The sequence below is a fragment of the Coenobita brevimanus genome, chromosome 11 (assembly GCF_032717465.1).
Source record: "Coenobita brevimanus isolate Jiangsu-jjx chromosome 11, ASM3271746v2, whole genome shotgun sequence".
In the NCBI taxonomy this organism is placed as follows: domain Eukaryota; kingdom Metazoa; phylum Arthropoda; class Malacostraca; order Decapoda; family Coenobitidae; genus Coenobita; species Coenobita brevimanus.
Window position 1 is genome coordinate 10527844 of NC_136964.1, and position 18571 is coordinate 10546414.

The window sequence follows — 18571 nt, forward strand, 5'->3', positions numbered from 1 at the left end:
AGACAATTCTAAGACACTTTTATTCTATGGCATTTTTGTCACAAATTATTTTTATTTAACTCTCGATGATAATCTTACCTAACCTAACCTTCAAGAGTAAAATAAATGCATGGTGCAATATCGTATTATTACCCTCGTACAACCATGGCTCCTAAGTACTGTACGGTAATTGGAGATGTGAAGAAATTGATACATGGCACTATTCCCAAACAGTTTGACTTCTGGCAATTTTGGCAGGAATTAATATATAAAAAAAAAACATGATATTTCCCCAAATGAATTTTTATGTGAGAGGATGTTTTGGTAGACTGCTATGCTGTTAAACTTGGAGGAGCAATTTGATTTATAATGGCCAATTGCATTTTATATATGGTTAGGCTCGGCATAGGTTAGCTTAATACCTAACCTAATGTAACCTGGTAATTGCATAAGTAGCCTAAGTTAATCAACCCGTGAAAGACCCATTTGAATAAGAAATATGGAAAGTATTAGCCAAACTTAATATCTGATAATGAGTGAAAACCTAGTAACCCATTCTGAAAGTTTATCTACCTATATACTGTATTGCCAAACTCCTCAATCCAGTAAGGGGTAGACACAAACAAATCGCCTCCATGTCACCCTGTCCTATGCCATTTCACTGAGCTCCCACCGCCTTCTAGCATACACCTCTCCACTGCCAGACGACTTTGTATATTCAGCTTAGGAGTGGCTTGTCACTGTCACAGGGGTAAATCCAATCAATATAATATAAAAAGCTCTACCCATTGGACCATCCAGCTCAAAGGAACAAAAAAAAAAAAAAGAGATCCAGGTCATCCCCTTAAGTCCCTTCCTTTCTAAAATACGATAATTAAACCCACCTGGAAAGCCAAAAATCGAGTGCCAGATGCTATTGAAAACATGAAATTCTCTCGTGGTGAAATATGCCTCCCACGTCCCGTCCCTATTCTAGTTTAACATAAGGTCGTCCACTCATCCAATCTTCCTGGGTTCCCGCTCTAAACTGGCGGGAAGTTCAAAATTAAATATAGCTGACAACACGAACCTAAACTATAAAGGAAATTTCTGCCAAACTTCACTTTTAGCCTACAAAATGTCCCTCCCGATCCTGGTGTACTTTAGGACCATTTGTTTACGATATTTTCTTCGCGATGTGATACAATCGGTCGGTATTTGTCGAAACAATTATATATCTCATTGAAATGGTACCCCAAAATTCATCTTCTCTCTCTGAAAAATATTAGTAACTGAATGGTGTACAAAAAAAAGTGGGGGAGGGGGGGCGTGAGAGCTTAATACGGACAAACAAAAATGTATTCTCCAACCAAAAGAAAATTATTTGATTCTGTAAGCTTTAATTAGTATGTCTGAGGCAAAGGGGAGCTTAGATCCTACAGCTATAGGAAAAAAAAAAAAAAAAACGCTGGGCTATCATTGTTTACATATGTTTACATTACAGAGGGGCTGACATTTTGGTTCCAAGATGGCGGACATGCCCAGTCAAATCCACCTGTTTCAAGAATGGTAAACAAAGAAATGTGACTTTCCAAATATATTTCTTAGATGCTGTGTCACTGAAGGTTGGTATCGGTTTGTAGTGCCACATAATACACATAATTATCCTTAATAGCTAATTAAGTGTCAACTAGGGCGTACCACCCACTTGCATACGTGTGATGGTGCAGAAAGCATATACGTGTGTGTAAAGGTACGCAGTTTGGAGGCTGCATCTATTGAACAACCGGTCTATCCAAAATGTGGAGATAGGAGTGTGCATTGTTGAAGAGTAATCAGACCAACTATCTATACTTTTACTTGGATGCTGCAGTGATGGGAATGTAATGTTGTAGGAATCATGAAGTTGCTTTTTCATTGGTAAATTTTTGGAATGTGTAATAGGAGTGAAAAATTTAATGATCTCTGCTATTTACACAATGGTGGTGGCCAATGACTGTTTTCACATTTATTAGCCCTGTATATTTGTAGTTTCAGCCCACAGCCAACCCTTCTCTCTCACTTCCATCCTATATGCTTTATTTAGTACATAGTAAAATGGGAAACATGGTGGTGAGGGAGAGGGGGAATATCCAGCTCCATCCACTATCGTATTCATGTCAAAATTAGGTTAGGTTAGGTGTGATTACGTTAAGTTTGATTAGGTTACATTATGTTCGGTGAGATTCTGCACTGTTTATTTAATTGCATATAGAGTTAAGAGCTGGAAAATTCCTCTCCTCAACCATATTAACCAAGTACATTTTTTTTTTTCCCTAGTCACAAAGAGGTGTTATGGAAAGGATCCAGAGCCATAGCATCATGTCTGACCCTGATGTACGTGAAATCAGCAGCCAAAGAAAAAAATTGGACCAAACTAAAAAATAAACAGTGGAGCATAAATTTGGACGATCTTCATGTTGCACCATTAACAGTGCAACATTTGTACCAGTTCCGATATCTATCTATCTATAGCCCGACACCCTAATCCTGCAAAGGGTGGCTGCAGACAAAACGCCTCCAAGTCGCTCTGTCACCCACCATTTGACTACCCTTCCCCCAACCCACCCCCCCTCCCTCATATACCTCTCAACTCCATCCCTCCACCTCATCCTCGGTCTACCCCTCCCTCTGCCTCCCTCCACCTCACCTACATACACCCTCTTAGTCAGTCTTTCATTCTCCTTTGTAGTATGTATAATCAGCAGTGACCCGCTCCTTAACATTATCAACTTCCCTCTCATCCCCTGCACATATCTTATCACCCAGATAACAGAAACACAGAAATGGTGTGTATGCTTCCCAAACTTGTACTTAGACTCAAGAAACTGACAGCTAATGTCTTCTTCGCACCTGATCATTTGTTATCTGAAACTGATATAGATCCTTGAAAATGATACCGGTGGTGTTTTTGGCAACAGTTAATCTGTTCTTGAACCAGATCATTTGCTCTTTGAAAGGAATTGTCCTGTGAAACTAATAATGTGTTCTTTGATACCATGATTTATGTGTTCTAAGAAAGTATAATTCATGTGTTCTGAGAAACTATCATTTATGTTTTAATGTACCAGTATTCAATGAAAATGTGCGTTCATTTAAGTACTTGTTAGTGTGATGAGTAAGGATGGAAGTTTGGAGGGTGAAGTGCTTGAAAGGGTACAACAAGCAAGAAAGGTTGCTGATTCTTTGAAAGCAGTGATAAAAAACAAGGAAGTGAACATGGAAGTAAAAAAGTTACTGCATGACAGTACTGTGATACCAACTCTAACATATGGAAGTGAAACTTGGACAAGGTGTTACCAGATTTTTACACAGCACAAGTAATCTTTCCTATCAAGATTTCTATGGCCATTGTTGTCTATTGCTCAACTGTTTATTTGCCTTATCACTGCACCACAAATTTATGACTGAAGTGTTTGTTGGTGTGCTGTGTAGGAGTGGTACCAGCTGTCATTGTTAGTCTGTCCTTTCCTCTCTTCCTTCTTTCCTTCCTTCCTCTTCTGGCATTATTTCCTTCATTCTTTCCTCTTCCTTCTGCCTACAGGTGACTTTACACTCCCTCTTCTGTCTTTCTTTCCTTCTTTCTTTCCTCTTCCTTCTGCCTGTGGTGACTCTACACACTGAATGACAAGCCAAATGGTTTCCTGTACACCAGGAAACCATTTATTGCATTAGGTGGTAACCATATAACCAAACTTTGGCACCTGGTGGTTTAGTGGGTAATTATTGTGCTCCAGTCGGATTGAGCTGGTGAAGGTTTATATCCAAGGGGTGGTTGGGGTTATTGCTCACGTAATGCCACCCAGGGATGAGTGAGGCTGGTCACTCTCATCTTAATTGTCAGGACCAACCACCTAGCCCCGGGCTCCTACGCTCCTCATGGGGCAATGTAGGATTGGATGACGATGATGATGATGATGATGATGATGATGATTATTATTATTATTATTATTACAGTACTGTATTACTAAAAATTTCTGTGTATTATACATTGAACCCAATACCTAAAATTCTACCTATAGCCAAACACCTTAATCCATGAAGGGATCTCCACAAATGAATCATCACCTCCACATCATCCTGTCCTCCACCATCAGGCTGTCATCTCCAGTTCACACCACTCTCTCTCACATACCTCTCCACCTCTCTGCCTCTTCTGGTACTGCTAATTGGGGCAACTGGTAAACAGCTTTTTACATAGCACTGCAATTTAAATGAGCAATATCTATATAATTAACCATCCATCCATCCATCATCCAATCCTATGTTGCCCCATGAGGAGCGTAGGAGCCCAGGACTAGGCAAGTTGGTCCTGACATTTGAGATGAGAGTGACCAGCCTCACTCATCCCTGAGTGGCATTACGTGAGCAATAAACCCCAACCACCCCTTGGATATAAACCTTCACTGGCTCAATCCGATTGGAGCGCCGTAATTATCCAGTAAACCACCAGGCGACAAAATCTGGTTATATGCCTAGGTTATCACCCAGCATAGTAAATGGAATCCTGGTGTGAAAAAATTACCATGATTTTACCAAGCATTTAACTCTCACATGACTGGGATAAGTCTATTACAGTATTTTATTCTACCTCCAGTACTTTTAGAGGAGTATAAGTGCCTGATAATGGTAATATGGTCACCAGTAACTCCCTCATGACAGGTATAACTCTGGTATTTTATCCTCGCTTATGTCTCGTTTCTTTGAGGTGAGAGTGAGTCATTGTTTCCCAGGACAGACTATATCTAACTCTACTTTGAAAACTTTGAAAACTCTACTTTGAAATGCCTTTACTAAGCTGAATAAAATCTGGAGATGGCCTAGAAAAAGCAAGAAATGTGTCTCTAGACTGAAAGGATTAATAGCAAAATAAATAAAATGTTACTGGTGAATATAGTCCTATGCAAACCAACCTTGAATCATTGCACAGTGGAATTTGATAAGGGTGGGAAGTATATTGGTGATAAGGGTGGGAAGTATAATGGTGAGTCTTGAGTGGGCAGTGCTGTGGTTTGGTAGCTGATTAATTCACATGTTGTCCTAACAGAGCTGGAGATAATTCAGTTTACCTAAGCCCACCATGTCAGGGGAGGGGAGCGAGGGGGAGTGGAGCCCATGGGGAGGGGAAGAGGAGGAGGAGGCGGAGGAGGAGCCCTTGATTCAACCAGTCAGTCATCAGCAGTCAGTAAGTACACACATATATTGATTGTCTTTTTCATTCATTTATTTACGTATTCAGTTATTTGCTTTTATGTTTGGTCTCGTTAAAGAGGATAAATAAATAAAGTCATAATCACAGTCCACTCAGTCATCAGCAGTCAGTAAGTACACACATATATTGATGGTCTTTTTCATGCATTTACATATTCATTCATTTATTTATTTATTTGCCTTCTACATTTGGTCTCATTTATGAGGATAAATAAATAGTCATAATCACAGTCCATTCTGTTAGAGATCCCTGGATACACTGCATTTAAAAAGACACACTGATATTTTAACATTTCAGCAAAGGAGTCTTTAATTCAACCAAGCAGCCACCAAGCACTTATGGTTAACACTAGAATATGGTGCTAGTCATGAAGAAGTGTTGTGGGAAGGATGCAGAGCCATATTATTGTCATAGTGCATAGAACCATGAGAAATAAACTGCAAAGGGATGAAAATACCCACCAAGTGAAGACAGATGAAGTATAATGCATATTAAATTTCAAATTCCTGTTCTTCACCTCATCCTTAGTTGAGAAAATGAAGTCAGGATGGTGGTGGTGGTGCTAATAATGATGATGACAATGATGTGATGATGATGGTGAAGGTAGTGATGATAATGATGGCAATGAGTGATGATGATGATGATGGTGAAGGTAGTGATGATAAAGATGGCAGTGAGTTATGATGATGATACTGTTGAAGGTTATCATGATGATGATAATGATATTGCTGGAGGTTGTGATGATGATGGTAATGATGACAGTGATGATGATGATGATGATAATGATGATGATTTTCCTTTTCCCCAGGCAAGGTTTGGTGACATGATGGGCGAGGATAACATGACACTCTCCTTGGTGGGTCAGCGGCCGGACCGAACCAAGCAGTTCATCGCTGGAATATCGGGTAAGGCTCGGCTGCAGTCTACTAGTTATATTTTCGCTAGTTACGGAAGCTTTGTAACATCTCTTCCGTAGCAGTTTATTTCCCATACTAAGCTTTTATCGGAAAGGAGCATTGTGGAGTTGCATGGAGAGACAGACAGACAAATGATGAGGTGGAGGAGCATTGTGGAGTTGCATGGAGAGACAGACAGACAGATGATGAGGTGGAGGAGCATTGTGGTATTGATGTGGATGTTTGGGAGTGTTAGGTGAAATGCTTGGAGATAGTTTGGCCATGTCAAGATGGATGAGAGACTGACTAGGAGAGTGCATGTGGAGGAGGGGAAGGGGGGGAAGACTGAGGATGAGATGGAAGGATGAGGAAAGATTTGAGAATGGTGTAAGTTGGAGAGAGGGCAGCCTGACTGAAGGGTGCCATGGAGGGAATTCATTTGTGGCCACCCATTATGGGTTGAAGGCATCTGATGATACACAGATAGATATATAGGTAATGTGAATTGTGTAAGGGTGAAAGTTTATGCCTATGGAGCCAAGATTCTGAGGGCTTGAATGGTGAGTGAATGAATGTTTGGCCCATTTTTAGTTAGGCTAACCTCTGATAGTTCTCCTTTTTTTCTTTTCTTTTTTTCCTTCATGGTCCCAGGACCCTATCTCATCCCATCCCAAGGTGGGAAAAGAAGTCAAAATAATGATGATGATGATATTTTCACAGCAACAGTAGGAACATTAGCAGTTGGTGTGTGTGTGGTGGGACAGACCCATCAAGCACAATCAAGCAGGTGCCTTGCTGTGGCAGGCAGCGCGTGGCCAGGGTGGGAACAGGGTGCTTGCACATGGCGAGGTGCAGGTAAAATGGAGGAGGCATAGCCCCCAAGAGGATGAGCTATGTATAGGAGATATGTAGGAGTTGTAGTCTCAGCCTGGACTTTGACTACTTGGTAAATGTGGTTGAGTTCCCCGCCTGGGAGTGTTGTGCAAGGCCAGCTACCACGTGACTGTCATGGTAGTACCTCCCGGGACGATGGTAACCATCCACCTACTACCTTTTTGGTGGGCTAACGGGTGCTACACCTTGCCCAAGGGTGACCCGGGACTATGCAGGGCAGGGGCGTCCACCTTCCCTGAGCTGGACACAGGATCCAGCCGCATACCCATAGAAGTATGTAGTAGTAAAGGTGATGGTGGTGGTGATGGTAAAGAAGTCTGCAGCATGTTTAAGCTGACAGGATCTCTAGCCCCGTTTAGTTCAGTTGATGGCCCAGTGTAGTCAGACAGGATGGTTCAAGGCTCATCAAATTTTAGGTAACCATAACATAGCATTCATGTTGTGAGAGTGGCCCAATTTCGTCTGATGAGAACAAGCTGAGTATACTGTATTTATTCTGTGTCTATTCTCATTACAAGTATTTTCCCACAGCCACAATGGGTGCCCTGGCAATGGGTGTAGTGCTGGGGTTCTCCTCACCAGCAGGAACCATGCTAACCTCCAACACCACTGACCTGGCCAACACTTCCCTGCACCTCACCACTGACCAAAACACATGGTTCTCCTCATCAATGAATCTCGGGGCACTGGCTGGTGGCCCTGTTGGTGGGTACTTTATAAATCTCATCGGCAGAAAAGGAACCATGCTGGCATCTACTATACCCTTTGCTGTGGCTTGGATCTTGATTGGTAAGTGTGTGTATGTGTGCATGCATGCATGGGTACTGTATGTACATAAGCAAATGTGCTTGGATGTGTACCACATACATTTTTTTATGGATCCTACATCATCCTATATATTGGTGAGAATTACAGTAAGGATGATGAAGTCGTTATGATAAAGATAGCTGTTATAACTGCGCTGTTATAACTACGATGTTAATGATGCTTTTTTCCCTCTCTCTCATTCCACCACAGCATTTGCTCAGAATTTTGCGATGTTGATGGCAGGGCGTGTTCTGACAGGGCTGTGTGCAGGAATAACGTCCCTTGTGGTTCCTACATATATTGGTGAATTTGCTTCACCTGATGTTAGAGGCATGCTGGGTATGTACATTTATATTTACTTAAACTCTTAACTATGAATGGCTTAAAATGATGATGATGGTGTTGGCAGTAATATTACAGTACTAAATAAAAGTAAGTGAACCATACATTAAGGACAAGATAGCCTAGAGGCAGTTATGTCATGATAATAATAATAAAGTAATAAAATATCATTAACACTATCAACCACAACAATAAACACTAGCAACACTAACAACACCACTTTCCTTCTCATCCTCCAGGCAGTGGATTCCAGCTGATGGTAACTATCGGTGTGCTGTACGCGTACGGGGTGGGGGCCGCCAAAATACAGTGGATCCTGTTCACGTTTATTTGTCTGCTGCCGGTGATCGTGTATTTTGTCTTGATCCTGTTTGTCAAGGAGTCGCCCATGTACTTGTTAAGCAAAGGCAAGGAGGAGAAAGCAGCGAAGGCACTGCAGTATTTCAGAGGTGAGAGAAGTAATTGTTGGATGGTTAACTGTTATACAAAAACCATTCACAAACATGATGGTGTGAAGCCTACTATGGTGCCCCTGATAACTGGGTGGAGAGACACAAATGTGGCATCCATCCAGGAATCAAACATCCCTTCCCCTCACTATGGTGAGGTGCTGTCTGCTGCAGGGGAGCATCAGTTCACTGCACAAGACAGCCATGCAGGGGCAATTGCTTGCTTGCAGTTGATAGGTCTGCTTGGCCAGATAGACTGGGGCTATTCTGCTACTGTATCAATCCTAGGCAGGAGACTTAAAGCACATTTACAGAGTCAAACTGTAAGCTGAGACTCTTGCCGATGTTCATCTCTTTGACAGTACGGAACTATAGTCTAATCCCCGGGGTGGACTGGACTTTTTAGCCATGGATGTCAACCTGCCTACGGAAAGAAAACTCCAAATTCAAACCCCATATGCTAGTAATGACAGTAAGGGCATTCAGTCATTTAAAAACTGTCCATGCTGCCTGCACCCTGTGGTGGGGAAGTTACATACCACACAGATTATTATCACCATTAATTGCCAAGCCTTAAAAAACATTCACACAGAAGGAGAGGGGGAGTATACGTTTCAGTCAGTTTGTTTCCATTTATATGTTTCAGTGCATTTCACAGCAGGTACAGTATATGGTGAAGTGCATCAGTAAAGTTCCATAATGGATAATGATATTGATGTCAGTTACTCTCACTGGTTACATTTTAAATAATTTCTCTCTTTTCACAGGGGAATCATACAGCATCCAGACAGAGCTGGATATGATGCGAGAGTCTTTACGAGAGTCCCAGCAAAAGAAAGCATCCATCACAGACTTCAAGAAGCCTTATGTATTCAAGCCATTCCTCATCTCCTTGTGTCTTATGTTTTTCCAGCAGTTTTCTGGTGTCAATGCCATTCTTTTCAACCTTAATGCTATTTTTCAGGTACGTTCGATTGTGTCCAAATCTATTTCTCGGTTTCTTTCCTTCTCTTCCCCTTTTTTCTTTCCTCACCTCCTGTCTCTTCCCTTCCTTTCTCTCCTCTTCTCTGGTCCTGTCTTTCTCTTCCTTTCCCATCTTTCCTCTCTTCACCTTTCCACTCAGGGCCTTGCAAATAGCCTTGCAGAAAAAATCCTTTCCTCATCCTCTTATGTTCTTTGAGCAGCTTTGTGGTGTTACTGCCACTTTCTCAACTTTAATGTTATATTTCAAGTATGTTAGATTGAGTTATTTTTCTATTCTTTTTTCCCACATTTCCCATTTATCATCTCTCCACTTCTGTCGTATCCTCTCAGTTTTTTTCTTTCCTCTTCTCTTCTAAAAATTTTCCACCCAGGGCCTTCACAGTGCAGTACACAAAAATCCTTTCCTCATATATGGATATGTAGTGGCACAATGAAGGACAAGTACAAGAAATTACAGAATAACTCCCAAGTAGAATTTTGTTACTACTGATAAAGCTGATTTGCAAGTACTTCCCTGGTTTACAGCATTAGTTGTGAGCACAGAAGTTGTGATATTGTGGAACACATATTTAAGTTATAAATATTGCTTGTAGTAATAATAATAATACTATAATAATGCAGTACTGTTAATGCTGCTACTACTACTACTACTAATAATAATAATACAGTAATAACAATAATACTTTAATAATAATAATCTATCTATCTATTGCCAGACGCCATAATCCCGTAAGGGGTGGCCATTTGACTTTGAGTTATTTGTTTTACGGGGAGGGGCACTAACCCTCCACCAACCCACTTGTTGACACGTAGGGAGCACGTATGGTTTGGTTATATGGTTACCACCCAGCGTTGTAAATGGTTTCTTGGCTTACAGGAAACCATTTGGCTTGTCACTCAATGTAAAGCCACCTGTAAAGGAAAGAAAAGCAATAAGAAGTGACAGGAAAGATGGGAGAAATAGGAAGAGAGGAGGGCAGGCACAGAAAAAGAATGATAAAGGCTAAGGAAGAAGTAGGCAGCACTACATCAAGTGAGTGGATGATGGTCGCCACCACCTACCACAATAATAATAATAAAAACAATAATAATGTAAGAGTAATAATAATCAGTGACAACATATTCTGATCAGTGTTTCTGTAACTGGGTAGATCCATCACCCAGCTATATCAGTGCCACCACATGAAGGCACCCCTCTCTTGCCAGTACGATGATTATGAATGATGATGATGATGATGTTAAAAATGACGGTAATGACAACAACGCCCCTTCCACACACAGGCAGCTGGATCAACACTCTCCAATGACGTGAGTTCAGTCATCGTTGGGCTGGTTCAGGTGGCAGCTACTTTTCTGGCCACCATCCTTGTTGACAAAGCTGGACGCAAAATTCTTCTCACTGTCTCATCGTCCATCATGGCACTCTCTCTTGGTATGTTATCTGTTGGCATTTGTTTTATTACTGTTACTGTTGTTATTATTATTATTATTTTTTTTTTTTTTTGATGCTGGGTGGTAACCATATAACCAAATTTTGGCACCTGGTGGTTTAGTGGGTAATTACGGAGCTCCAATCAGATTGAGCTGGTGAAGGTTTATATCCAAGGGGTGGTTGGGGTTTATTGCTCACGTAATGCCACTCAGGGATGAGTGAGGCTGGTCACTCTCATCTTGCATGTTAGGACCAACTTGCCTAGCCCTGGGCTCCCTACGCTTCTCATGGGGCAACATAGGATTGGATGACGAATGAAGTGAATGAAAAAATTATTATTATTATTATTGCTACTGTGATTATTATTACTGTTAGGCCATGTGGAGAGTATGGAGAATAAGAGACTGATTAGAAGAGTGTGAGTGAGGTGGAGGGGGAGACCAAGGATGAGATGAAGGAATGGAATGGAGAGGTATGCAAGATAGGGGTTGTGAGTTGGAGGAGGCATAGCCCCCAAGAGGATGAGCTGTGTATAGGAGATATGTATGAGTAGTAGTCTCAGGCCGGACTTTGACTACTTGGTAAATGTGGTTGAGTTCCCCGCCTGGGAGTGTTGTGCAAAGCCAGCTACCACGTCACTGCCATGGTAGTACCTCCCGGGACGATGGTAACCATCCACCTACTACCTTTTTGGTGGGCTAACGGGTGCTACACCTTGCCCAAGGGTGACCCGGGACTATGCAGGGCAGGGGCGTCCAGCTTCCCTGAGCCAGACACAGGATCCAGCCGCATACCCAATGTTTGGCTGTAGTATTGTTTTATTCTGCTATTAAATCACAGGGAGTAAGGTGCAGATGGACAAAACTCTCCACTTAATTACACTGAATAAACTATAAGTAGATGAGAGAAGGCAGGTGTCTGATTCATGTGAGCAGCCCTTCATAAATAATTCTGAATCCACTCATGTATGTTAATGATTTTGTGCAGTTTAATAATTGTGCTTTTGTGCTTGCTGAAGATATGGTGATTGTTACTGACGATGATTATGGTGATGACAAGGATGAGGATGATGTTGATGATAACAATAATAATAATAATAATAATAATAATCTGTCTACCTATCTATTGCCAGATGCCTCAGTCCCATATGGGGTGTCCACAAACAGACCGCCTCCACGTCGCCCTGTCCCCCGCCATTTCACTGCCCTGCTCCCAACTCACACCCCCCTCTCTCATATACCTCTCCACTCCATCCCTCCATCTCATCCTTGGCCTCCCCCTCCCTCTCCCCCCCTCTACCTCACTTACATACACTCTCCTCATCAGTCTCTTACCCTCCATCCTCTCCACATGGCCAAACCACCTCAATTTCTTTTTAATTTTCTTTCCAGTTGCACTAGGAGAGTACTTTTACCTCAGTCAACCAAAGTGGCTTCCTCTTGTGTCACTAATGGCCTTCATCTCTGCCTTCTCTATCGGCTATGGTCCGATTCCCTGGCTGATGATGGGTAAGTACCTGTTATTTTATTTATTTATTTATTTTTCCATTTTTTTTTATGCAAGGAAGAAGGAACTAAAGGCCAGGAGGATGCAAGATTGTTCCCTCAAAAAAAAAAAAAGAGAGAGAGAGAGAGAGAGAAAGAAAGGAAAAAGTAAACAGAGCCAAATTCAAGACATGTTCATTTCGAGATGCCTGGACACACTGTTACCCACATTTTTCTGTTAAGGACGCTCCCTAACACCTTTTCCTTAGCAGATTATTTTTTGGATATGGCTGGGTAATATCCCTTTGTATTTTCCACGTTGAGTACACCGCTTCCCGTCCGATCAGCGAAGTTAAGCAACGTTGGGTCTGGTTAGTACTTGGATGGGTGACCGCCTGGGAACACCAGATGCTGTTGGCATAACGTTCTCCCTACGTGTCAAGTGGGGTTGGTGGAGGATTAGTGCTGCTCCCTGTAAAACAATTAACTCTAAGCCCTTGGCTACCCCGTTTGGGATACATGGCGTCTGGCAATGAATGAATGAATGAATTTTATTTATGCAAAGTATGGTGATATTATAATGATTTAAGCAACACAGAGGACAGCAAGGTATAATTAGTGAAATAAACAGCTTAGGAAAAGGTGTTAGGGAGCTTCATAACATTTCTTCATTAGTTATTTCCTTTGTAATTACACCTTGTCATTCTCTTGTGCATTATTTCTATCACTTTAATATCATTATAGTTTGAATCAGTAACATCTGTCTGTCTATCTATCTATTGCCAGATGCCTCAATCCCACAAGGGGTGGCCACAGACAGATTGCCTCCGTGTCGCCCTGTCCCCCGCCATTTCACTGCCCTGCTCCCAGCTCACACCCCCCTCTCTCATATACCTCTCCACTCCATCCCTTCATCTCATCCTTGGCCTCCCCCTCCCTCTCACCCCCTCCACCTCATTCACATACACTCTCCTCCTCAGTTTCTTAACCCTCCATCCTCTCCACATGACCAAACCACCTCAGTGTGTTTCTCGTCAGTAACATACAAGAGGGTATTGAGGTGTAATGTGCAGGATAAATCACTAAGGAAGAAGTGTTATGAGAACCTGAAAAGCCACTTATACTGAGGGTGATGTGGAGGGGTGGGATGGAGGTGTATATGAATGTAGGTGGTTTGAGCTGGAGGAAATGCAGCCTGATGGCAAAGAACTGGGTAGTACAGAGGCAGTTTGTTTTTCATACCCTCCAGGATTAAAGGCTGTGGATACTGAATTGATAGTGATAGATAGATAGATAGAAATACATGGCCTTTTCACCAGTCATGCTGTTGATACCAAATAGATAGAGCAACAGACAGATAGACAGAGTGATATACATGGCCATTTAACCTGTCATGCTGCTAACTGATCTTACTAAAAATGCACTGCCTCTCGTCTCAGGTGAGCTGTTTTCGCCGGATGTGAAGGGAGCGGCGGCAGGTTTTGCCACCATGTTCAACTGGACAATGTCGTTTGTCACCACCTCCATATTTGTCTCACTGCAGGTATGTTGTTTTTCGTGGCCCCAGGATGTTGTTTTTGTTTTGTTGTTGCTTCCCCAGGCTAATCTGATTGTGGGCTTTGTGGACTGCATGTGAAAGTTCCATCAATTGAGGTATATTCCTATTTGATGTTGTTATTGCATGGTGGACTGCATGCTAAAGTTCTCTCAGTTGAGGTATTTTCCTATTTGATGTAATTGTTATGGCTTCATGTATATCTAAACTTTAACCCAGTGGGCAGTAGGTTAAAACTGCCATTTTCCTACAGTCTGCCATCCTCTTTTCGGGGGATAGGGATGGGGCTGATGGATATTTGTATAACCAAGCAAGTGTCACACAGTGTATCTCAGTGCCACCACATGAAGGCATCCCTTTCCAGCATACTGCAAGATGGGATAACTGCCACGTACTAGGGTAACTGCGTGCTGTTAAGTCTGGTGAATTTGAAGTACAGTACCATCCATCCATCCATCGTCCAATCCTACGTTGCCCATGAGGAGCGTAAGAGTACAGTACCAACAGTCTAATTGCTTTTCTTTTTCTTTTTTTTCTTTTTTACCACCATACAAAGAACAAATAGTATACACTTTATCCTAAAAGTAAATCCTGCTTATTATTACTATTGTTATTATTATTATTATTATATTATTATTATTATATTATATTACTGTATTGTTATTATTATTATTATTATATGACTATTATTATTATTATTATTATTATTATTGCCCAGTTGCAGGGACAATTAAAAACATATATATATCACACTAAATGAGATGCTATTACTATACTTTCTTTTTCCTTTACAGGCCGCTCTTCACACGTATGGAACCTATTGGATGTTCTCTGCCATCTGCATTGTCAACCTGATATTCTGCGTCACAGTCGTTCCCGAGACCAAAGGCAAGACGCTTGACGAGATAACAGCCATGTTTGGCGGTCTGACTCCCTCCAGTATCAATAAGAGGAACAATGATTCCAGTGATTGCTAGTTCTGGTTATGGGGTATTGTTATTAGGATATTATCGCTTTTTAAATGTCCAGGACTCACTCTCAGCAAAAGAAAATTATCTGGCATCACACGGAATAGAATTTAGCACTAGACTTGTCCCCATCATGAGTGTTAATGGGGATAATATGAACACTAAGCTGTATAAAATCATGTGAGGTAAGCTGGAATATAATCCAGTACTAGACTTGTCCCCACTTGATGATGAACAATGAACACATGCAGCAAATGAGTACAATACTGCAGTTGCCCCATCATGAAAGAATTAATTTTTATAGTATGAACACTCAGCTGTATAAAATCAACAGCTGGGAGAGAATATTTGGTTTTCCTGATCATGAAAGTTGTGAGGAAGCATTTTTTTCCACCATAAGATTTATTTATTTATTTATTTTTTTTTTTCTTCATGCAAGGAAGAAGGAACCAAAGACCAGTAGCCCACAAACTCTTCCTTCCAAGTAAAACAAAAACAAAATAAAGGAGAGCCAAGTACTGTATTATAAGTCCCAGCTTCAAGACAGCTGTGTGACAGGATTTACCTGACATGTGCTGTAAACCTGCCAGTGATGTATAGTGTTTCTTTCTCCCAGAATGATCTGATATAACTTAGCCTAGCCTTGGACACCTACTGTATATATAGGGTAGTATGGGATTGGCAGTTACCATTTTTAGCCTATTCTAGTTTAATCTTTCTGCACAAACATACTGTGGTTTAGCATTGTTTGAATTACAGGTATTTTGATGTGAGCATTCCACATTCCTAGTGTTGTGATATCACTCAGTAACTTTCCTTTTTATCTTTCCATCTTTGGGACACCTTTTATTTTATTCTATCTATAAGTCTGTAGCCAAACACATTAATTCTGGAAAGGATAGCCACACACGAATCACCTCTGTGTCATCCCGTCCTCCACTGTCAGGCTGTCCGTTCTTCAACTCGCACCCCTTTCTCATGTCACTCCCCACCCCATCAGTCATCCTGTCTTGCTACAGCCAATTTATTTTATTCATTATCATCTGCACCTCTCCTTGCCATACAGAGATGAGGAAAGAAACTCCTGACAGTGGGAGAACTAGTGAACAGCACACCCAGTGACACAAGCCACACACCTTCCATGACAAACTCTATCAAAGGGAAAGGATATAAGATCTACACTCATACTACACATATCTGGTCCTAAACTTACCGTACTTACTTTACACAGCATAAAGAACCAAACATGGTCTTAATCTTACTGTACTTACTTTACATAGCATCAAGAACTAAAAAATGTCATTACTCAAAAGGATAAATTAACTTTCTGAGTCAGGAAGGTTTCTCCTCAGCTGATTAACTTGATTTACAATACATCAAAGCATTCATAACAAAATCTGACCTATTATCAATAGCCAAATCAGCATTAATGCTTGTGGAGAGGCCAGGGTTTCTTTTCCCATCCAATTTTATGTTTTCATGCAACATTAACAAGACAAAATCATATTCAAAATGAAATTATGGGCACCAAATAGTTTTTTATCTTAAATTTAAGGAAGCTCTGAAATAGCATAGTCAGTACAATTTAATCATTAAAATATAAGATCATAGAGGTTGTGGATTCAAATTTTTGCTGGTTATGCCAGTCAGGTGTAACCCTTTCAGCCTGAGGATCTCTCTGAAGTAGAAGAGAGAGAGAGAGGGAGAGATTCGTACAGAAGGGATTTAGATATACAGTATATTACTGGTAAGCTTTATATATATGTAAAAGCGTACAATAAACACAAAGAATATTTTATGGCATATGACAAGCCAATGTATTTAAAAAATTTATTATCTATTTATTGTATTTTCAGTGTAACCAGATTGTTTTCATTGACAAACTATCAATGTACAATGATCTTAATAAAGCTTTATACTGCTTATCTTTTATCATTTAGTTTTAAAAATCCTTTGAATATCACGTTACTAAAATAACTTTGATCTAAAAATGAGGCCATGTTCTTTCTATGGAATGGAAGCTAAAGTGCCAAAACCAGATAAGTACTTCCTGACGGTTGCTGGACAATTTGGAGAAAAAATTATCACCATAGTGGGCTCCACATCACCTTGTGATTTGGTTATATGTATGGTTACCTGCCAGCACTGTAAATGGTTTCCTCGGTAACAGGAAACCATTACATTTGTCACTCCATCTACTACCTGGAGTGGAAAGAAGTGTAATAAAAGTGACAAGAAACATGGAAGAAACAAAAAAATGATAAACTTGAAGTTGGCAACTAGGCTACATCAAGTGAGTGGATGATGGCTGCCACCACCAACCACCTGTATTTAAAGACTATAATAAGAAATGTTAATATGGCAAGGAAAATAAATCAACTACAAGTGTACTCTCAACAGTATTTTATTATACATGCGCACAGCTCTATCCACGCCTTAACTGGACACTCACAGCGGTCGTCTATGTACAGCCAGTCCTCGTTGAAAGTCAGGTTGTGTTGTCAAAAATCACAAGGTTGATCATGTCAGGGCTGCCTTTAAAATACTGCAACTTACGTCATACTCCAAATTTTATGAAACTGAGGATGTCTTCTATCTATCACTAGACGCCTTAATCCCTTATACGGGGTGGCCACAAACAAATTGCCTCCACGTCACCCTGTCCCCTGCCATTTCACTGCCCCGCTCCCAATTCACACCCCCTCTCTCATATACCTCTCTCTCTTCACAATATTAAAGTTTCATCATAAATTACAGATGTCCAAGATACAGTATATTGCAAATTTCATAATAAATTAGGACGTTGGAAAAATATCAATTATCATAAATTAGGGGGTCTTTAAATATTATAATTTTTTTCATAAATACGTTTCATTATAAATTACATACGTCTTTAAATATTACAAATTTCTTCATATATCAAGGATGTCTTTAAATATTACAAATACAGTATCTTCATATTTTTGGGATCTTTAAATATTGCAATTTCAAACACAAAATTAGGGATGTACTATATATATTACAAGTTTCATAAAAAATTACTGATATCCCAAGAATAAGATGCTGGTATATTTAAACATGAGTCCAGGAAATGCTCTAAAATATAAAACCTGTCCATATTACCCGGTGCCACAATTTTGGAAAACTGGCAAATCGTCTTCATGAACAGGTGCCAAAGGATACGTAAGTCAATTTTTTTTTCTTTGCTGTTTGGCTTGATAGTAAAATTGAACATCACAAACAGTAACTTATGATGTGGACAATCTGTAAAAGCATCCTTGGAGACACTGGCAACGCTTAATATAAAACAAATAAAGCCAGTAAAACAATGGCTGTGTCTGTATACCCAAAATATACTGACAGTCTTTGTTATAATCCGTATAAGTCAGGGATGTGTAAAAGAGTCAATGTGCAATTCATCTATAATTTAGATGTAATGAAAAATAATAACAACAAAAGGAAAGGAACATTTACACCCACTTGTGGAAATGTCTTCAAAAAATATATTACTTAAAACGAGGATTTGCTGTACAGTTTAACGTTCAACTGAC

At 40.5% G+C, this 18571-nt stretch overlaps 1 protein-coding gene and 1 pseudogene across 1 annotated transcript; both read left to right on the forward strand.

Annotated features, from left to right (window-relative positions):
- The first annotated feature begins 5136 nt into the window (after window positions 1-5136).
- Window positions 5137-15479, forward strand: LOC145411978 (facilitated trehalose transporter Tret1-like). Its single transcript, XM_080281952.1, has 10 exons — window positions 5137-5182; window positions 6018-6114; window positions 7531-7788; window positions 8017-8145; window positions 8388-8597; window positions 9365-9561; window positions 10863-11013; window positions 12405-12521; window positions 13937-14040; window positions 14847-15479. Exons 2-10 carry the CDS (start codon window positions 6033-6035, stop codon window positions 15027-15029), a joined length of 1431 nt encoding a protein of 476 aa, XP_080138078.1. The 5' UTR covers window positions 5137-5182; window positions 6018-6032; the 3' UTR covers window positions 15030-15479.
- LOC145412258 (5S ribosomal RNA) lies at window positions 12799-12917 on the forward strand (annotated as a pseudogene).
- Window positions 15480-18571: the final 3092 nt, after the last annotated feature.